General features: G+C 47.3%; 2 protein-coding genes across 2 annotated transcripts in view; both read right to left on the bottom strand.

The window, feature by feature from the left end:
• Positions 1-1,914, bottom strand: part of ACADS (acyl-CoA dehydrogenase, C-2 to C-3 short chain) — a 12,440-nt gene extending 10,526 nt beyond the window's left edge. Inside the window, exons 1-2 of the mRNA XM_010575744.1 lie at positions 1,851-1,914; positions 327-588 (exon numbers count right to left, since the gene is read on the bottom strand). Coding sequence (XP_010574046.1) covers positions 327-588; positions 1,851-1,914 — 326 coding nt within the window. The remainder of the gene's footprint in view (positions 1-326; positions 589-1,850) is intronic.
• On the bottom strand, positions 108-6,924 carry UNC119B (unc-119 homolog B (C. elegans); the record flags this gene model as incomplete). Its single annotated transcript, XM_010575731.1, has 5 exons — positions 108-4,385; positions 5,300-5,472; positions 5,705-5,816; positions 6,335-6,448; positions 6,756-6,924. Coding segments are annotated over 5 exons (681 nt in total), but the record flags the coding sequence as incomplete, so codon positions are not given.
• Positions 6,925-6,926: the final 2 nt, after the last annotated feature.

Genomic DNA, 6,926 nt, shown 5'->3' with positions numbered 1-6,926 from the left:
GGCGCCCCGGCCCCGCCCACAAGCCCGCCCCCCCGCGCTCCGGCCCCGCCCACAAGCCCGGGCAGCACCTGTGCGAAAAGGGAAATTCTTTATTACTATTGCTGGTGACAAAATAACATTTATACAAATACATCGTCGGAGGGCGGGGGGGGCCGCCGGCACCGTGCTGGGACCCAGAGAGGGAGCCAGCGACCCCGGGACTGAAGGGGCACGGCCAGCACGGCTGGCCTCAGCCCAGAAGGGCCACGGGAGCGCGCGGAGGGGACAGCACGGAGGAGGTCGACGCGCCAGCAGCCCAAAGGCCACGCTGTGAGAGATACAAATACGTGTCCTGGAACAGCACTGAGATCCGGGCAGAGGGAGAGGGTGGTTGCTGGTGTTCGTTGTTTCCCTTTGCTGCGGAGGAAGAGGCGATGACTCCGCCAGGCCGCCGTCCCTTAGCCTTGTCTTCATCATAAAGCTCCGGGGAGATGGCAGGGTTCGCGTCCGAGGATTTCACCCGATACCGGGCCACGCTCTGGGGTAGCATAAGGCTCGGTAGCTTGATGCGACAGGACAGCAGGGCAGAAGACAAACACTGGGAAACAGCTGAAGAGGACGTAATGAAACACAGAGCTGAGAAGTAGAGTTACCACGTTTGGACCTTACTGCTTCGCCACCACCTTCCTCATTCATTTCTCGCTTCTAAACGCTTGTTTTATTCTTCCTGAACCCTCGGATAAGTGGAATAAACATCCTCAAGCACCAGAGAGGAAGCTGCTGCTTCTCTGCAGCAAGAGACATTGAAAATCCTAAGGAAAACACACAAAGGAAGATACTTCCTACCAAAAATGGAGGACAAGGACAGCAGTACCCAGTCCATGCAACAAGAGACGACCTTCCTTCACAAGGTGCAATATGTCAGTCAATCGTGAAAATAGCTGTCCAAGAAAACTGCTTGCATTGATCCAAAGCACTCGCCTCAATGTGAAAAAGAGGTCTTGGTGCTAAGAGGACAAATACTGGAAAGATTTAGCATGAGTTTGTGGGTTTGGTCCCTTTTTTTGTTAGAGCAGAACACAGTATGATCCCAACTCTTTCTTCTTTCCAACTCAACACACAACCTGAGAGAAGCTGTCTGCACAGATACCTCTTCCCTTGCTCAAACTTCAACCTGACAGCATCAACCTGAGACTGACAGCATCTCCCTTACGTTCAGCACCTGGCTAGGACAGACCATCCACCTGAAAGGATGAGATCCCATTGGAATTTCTTCCTAGCTCACTGGCATGAGGAGCTTTGGCCCACCATTAAAGCATCAGAGCACACAATCCAGAAGGAAGATGCTCTGTTAAACCATGTTTACCAAAGACATCATCCCTGCCACAAAGAGAAGACACTTTATAGAAAACACCTAAGAGAAAAAGTAACCTTAGGGAAGTGGCCAAAGTGGGGACAGGAGTTTTGAAACCCCTGACTTTTTGGATTACAATCAACTTTTTCAGTGCTGGGTTGCCCTCTTGTAGGGACTTTTTTTTCCTGCAGCATGCTTTTTGGGCAAAGACCTTCTAATTTGGCAAAGCAAACACATTCGGCTAGAAACTGAGGGGTGCTACTGCTGCCTGCAGGTCTTCCCATTTTCCTCCAGTTTTCCTTTTCTTATTGCTCAATAGCTGATACATTCACCAATGCGAAAGCAACTGCTTCAATGCTTTTTTCTCATCACTACTGGCATCAAATGCCTCATTGACATCTGGCAGAGCGCTCTCCTGCTGCCAGTCGCATTCTGCAAAGCAGCAGCTAGATGGCACCCACACTCCCTACAAATAGCCCGACCGACCGTGCAGAGCTGCACGCTGACTACTACTAACGGCTCACACAAATCGTCATTTGCCCGTACAGTGATTTCTGCTGCTCGCTCTGGCAACAGTCCATCTTCCTTTTAAGAACCTTTACGCAGTGGCATAGAAAACAGATGGGAATCATCACACTGATAAGAAAAGCAAGAGGTTGCTTCATGCAGAAAATGCAATAAAAGTAACATTTAAAGGCACCTGGATTTATACTACATACAAATTCAGCTCAATATGCTCAAATTTCCCAGGGAATAACTAGCAGGCTCTTCAGACGCTATCCTGAGCATCTCAGAACTCTTCAGGATGAAAAGCACACTTCCAGGCAGTTCTGCCTTGTCACAACTAACTTCCAGCAAAACAAATGTTTCCCACCTTCCCTGGCACGGCACGAGGCCTTCTGAAGACAATCGCTGCAAGAGGCATCTCAAGCTCCACCTTACAAGCAGCTTTAACTAATTCTGAAATATCTAAACAAGATTGCCTAAGTGCCTTTAGAGATGCTGGAGGGGATTGATGGTAGCAGAACTGTTCTTCATCTTTCAACCACGTAGACCTTGCCCCTCTGCATTCCCAAGACATTTGTTGTGGTTGCTCATAATTAATGCTCCACCCAGAACAGGTCATTTGTTGTGGTTAATCATAATTAAATATCTTCCCAAGAGCTGGATATTCTTTCATGGCTGCCACCCCACATACTCTCACTGCTTACCCTGATGCCAGCTGATCTTCTACGCCAAAGTCAGTATCGTTAATCTGCGAGGTAAAGGCAGTGGCTTCCTATTGCTGTCTACGCGTTAACAGGCTCCAGGGTGTGATGCCCACCCCACTTAATCCTGCTAAAACATAAACTACACTGAATCTTACTTAACACAATAGGTAACCAACTGTGTCCACGAAGGAGTTAGGTTTCAATTGTCTCAAGGAACAAATAGAACTAATACTAGCAAACATCTCTAGTCTAGACACAACTTAACTGCCACGTACGAGAGACACAACTGACCAGCCCAGCAAGGACACAGGAAAAATGCCAGTCTTGAGAGACACCAAAATAAGCAGAAAAGGGTTTGTGTGGCTGCTGGGAAGACATGGGTCTCCTTTTCCCACTGCATCTTGATACTTCCTATTGCCAGACCCCAAACACAGCTGTGAAATACGCCCTCTGGTCTGGTGGTAACTACCTTGGCAGAAGAACTTCCTAAACAATAAATAGGCAGCTAAGTAGGCAAAGCAGCGATGGGAGCTCAAACTATTAAAGAGAATCATGTAAATTCTCGCTTTGTCAGAATCTCACTCCGTAACACTGAGTGATCTGACCCGGGAAGCTTTTAGCTACTAATATCTCAAATGAAACAAAGCAAATGAGTTCATAACACCACCATCTTTCCTTCCAGCACCTCTGACAGATCATTCAGTTTTAAAATTAGAGAGATTGAAGCCCAGGAAGCTCTGCTTCCTACACATTTTTCAAGGCATTTTCCCACATTCTCCCTTTTTCCTCTAAGCCCCACTAGACTGACACCTCCCCTCCACCCCAGCTAGACTGACAACGTGCCGTCGATCTAAAAAGCAATACACTCTGTAGCAAGAGCCAAAATTCCTACACAAAGGGAAGAAGGAGAAATGGTAAATATAATGAGATTAACTTCAGCTCTAAGGTTGACCCCTGAGCTCCAAAATGCAACAATTTGCTCACAAGAGCTCAAACAGAAATGCTATCAGACTGACTCGATGACCAACCTGGATAAAGCCCCTTTTTTCCCCCCCTATCTCGTATCTCTAGTGAAATCTCTGGCAAGACACAGATTAAACTGTTCTCAGGGGCACCTCAGGCCCCTGGAGGCAGAAGGAAGATTCTTGCACTGCTTAGAAGCTGAATTAGTCTCTTATCTTTCCCACTGGAGAATACTGGGATGCGCCCTAAAAAACAACATCAGCCATGCTACAAACTAAACCACTGTGCACTAAAGAGATGATCTATCCACCCAAAGAAAAGATCTGCTCTTTAGGCATCACTGGCTACTTGAAGGGGTAAAATTTTCCTGCTAAGAAATAGCTTCCCCGAACAATCTGACCTCTTGAAAGAGGGTAGTCACCCAGCAGGTGAAATATCAGAAGCACTAAAGGTGCAACCTAACTATAAAGACTGTAACAGCAAGAATTTTCTAACAGTGCCTCTGATCCATGACCTAACCAAGGTACCAGAAGGTAACCAGAAATAAGAGAGTGAGAGGCAGGATACGTTGAATGTCAGATAGAGAAGTGTTGCAGGGAGATTTCCTTTACTTTCATGAGCTGTCGTCTTTGCTTCATGTTTTCAGCCTCATGCAAGGAGAAAAGGTTTGGCAAGAAGCCTTGTTGCACGAGGCAGCAACTCCAGTCCACTCCTGGGCATCTGGAACGGTTAACAGCATCACAGCATCCAGCGGACTTAGAATCATTACTGTCCTCCATTGTAAGCATAGTCGGCTTTGTTGTGCATAATCAACTTGTTGTCCACAAAGTAAAAGCTGTCTGAGCGGGTCTCGTACGGATTTTCAACCATCAGACGGACTGTGAAAGAGAAAGCTCAATTATATTCAAAAGCCTGCCACACTCCACTGGACAGCACGAAGTCAGAGTGTAAAAAGGACTGCCACTCTGCTGGATTTACCAGGCTGATGCTCTGCCCTACCCAAGTAAGAGAAGCAAACTGCTCCGCTGAGCATGCTTCAAAAGCTCTGGCCTGCCCCTTCCTATTCTTCCTATTCACAGGACAAGTGCTGTCAAAAGCAAACAAAGGGGGATCGAGTAATCTCACACAAGACGACCTTAGAAACTGTCAGAGCCACCACTAGAGCAGAGCAGCAATCACATCTGTGAGCAGAGAGGTAGCAATCTGCAAACAAAAAAGCAGTGGCACTCCCGACACGTACAAAGGCGGGGTACAAACTCCGCGCCTCCCCCTGCACCTAGGCAGCTACAGAAGGGCCCACGTACTCCTGCTCTATCCACCTCCTGAGGTCAGACATACCCTGCGCAATGTATATTTGCAGAGATCTTGGTAGGCTCAAAAACACACCTCTCAGAGAAGAGCCAGTTCTGTTCCAAAGCAGGAGGCTCAAGCCCTAACAAGCAAGTGAAAACAGATGCATGGCTATGAAGAGAACCCTTTTTCAGGGTTCTGTTATCTTCTGGGCTACACTGTTAGGCATCAGACATGTCAGCCCCGTGACTCTGATCAGTTCTTGCAGCCCGTGACTTGACAACACAGGCTGTCTTGGGCTTTCATTTTCAAAGGAGAATTTGCAGCACAAATCTGTAATTCAATCAAGATTACACACAGCTCAAACCAGGAACCTGTATCTATTTCTTTTTGTCACCCCCATCCCCATCACAACTTCTTTCACAAGCAGAGAGAGGGAGAAAATGAGCATATGCACAGATACAAACAAAACACAACTCAGTGTGGGAAAGGAGATACTTACTAAGGTCTTCTGAGAGCTGAGGGAATTCATAAATGTGTTCACATGTGTTCCTGCTACTGGGAATGCAGAAGCCAAAATCAAAGTCAAAGTTCTTCAGCAAGCGATCTCGGAAGTAATGTCTCTCAATCATTCGAAAGTTCGACACTGGCTTTTCTCCCACTGTGAATTCCACTCTGTATGCAAAAAGTAGGAAAAAACAGCTAAGACGACATACCTCTCTTCCTATTGGGAAGAACAGAGCCTTGGACCCAAGACTACACAAGAATCCAACAGATCATTCCAGAAAGAGAGACTTTGATATTTGTAGTGTAAGATGAGTTCTCTCTAGGCTTTGACTCAGTTTTGTTATAAACTGTCAAGTTGTAAATATCTGATTCTCCCTCCTTTCTATGGACTCATACTCACGTTGCACCAACAGTCCGAAGACGGAGAAATGCTGGGGTGAACTGGTAACGAACAAAGCGGCCTGCACTAGCGTCCAGTTCACTGTTGTCATCGTCATCCTCATCATCTTGCTCTAGAAAACACACCAGCTCAGAGTTATTCTGCTAATAGCATACATGTAAGGTAATACTGGCTAGCGGGTATATCAGGACAAGCTGGCTATTACTTAGGCACTGAACCTAAAGGTGTCTAATAATTAGTCTGAGTTCATACTGGCACTAAGTAATAAAGAAAAGATCTGCTATAACAGCTGGTGCAGCCTTGGTGGCTCCAGAGCTGAAACTACCCTCAACCTCACAGGATATCCCCGCTCACAAGTGCTAAAGCACATGAAAGACGCTTTGTACCACAACCAGCCAACAACGGAAGATCTGCAGTTGATAGTACTCCCCCGTGTTACAAAAATCACTTCACGTTTTTACGACAACAAGTTTCTTAGCAGAAGTAAACTCAGTCCTATGCTTAAAGGAGAAGAATTTAGTCACCAGGACATATCAAAGGACCTTTCTGCTTGGTTTGCGTGGGTTCTGCGTTGCAACTTCTCAGCTTGGCAAGCCTCTCTACCCTCCCTGCAATGTTAGCGTGACATACCTGAAGCAGATGGCTTTGCAATTTCAAACAGCACTGTTCCAGTTTCAAGGTCCCGGATCTTAAACCTGGTGAAGTCGATGTTGTAAATGTTGTCTTCGGGTTTGCATAAATAATCTAGAAGAGAAAGAAAACATATAGTAGCATTTCAAAAGATCTCTGAGCAATTACCAGAGGATTTTTTAATTTTTTTTACCAACCCCAGCCCGTTAAGATACATACTGCAAGTTGTTTTGCAGAAGCGTCAGGAAAGCGGGACAAAACTGAGGCTAGAAGAAACAAAGGCACACTAGGTGCCAGGGAGCAGAGCAAGAAAGGGAAGGGATCGGGACAGAAGAGCAGAGATCGGCAGCTCAGAGGGAAAAAGAAAAACCCCAAACCAACCAACCAAACAAAAAAAAAGCGCTCCCCGGCCCGCACTCACTCTCCGTCACCCGGCACAGCCCCAGGACGTGCTCGGGCCGGACGGTCTCCAGCGCCAGCAACTCGGACTCGGTCCACGGCGGCCGCGGCGCCGCGTCGGTCGAGCCGCGCCGCCCCCTCAGGCGGCTGAGCGGCCCCCCGGTCCCTGGCGGCGGCTTCTTCTCCGGCCCCG

This window comes from Haliaeetus leucocephalus, unplaced genomic scaffold (assembly GCF_000737465.1).
Source record: "Haliaeetus leucocephalus isolate CR32 unplaced genomic scaffold, Haliaeetus_leucocephalus-4.0 Scaffold13, whole genome shotgun sequence".
NCBI classification, from domain to species: Eukaryota; Metazoa; Chordata; class Aves; order Accipitriformes; family Accipitridae; genus Haliaeetus; species Haliaeetus leucocephalus.
This window is presented reverse-complemented; position numbering and strand designations above follow the sequence as displayed.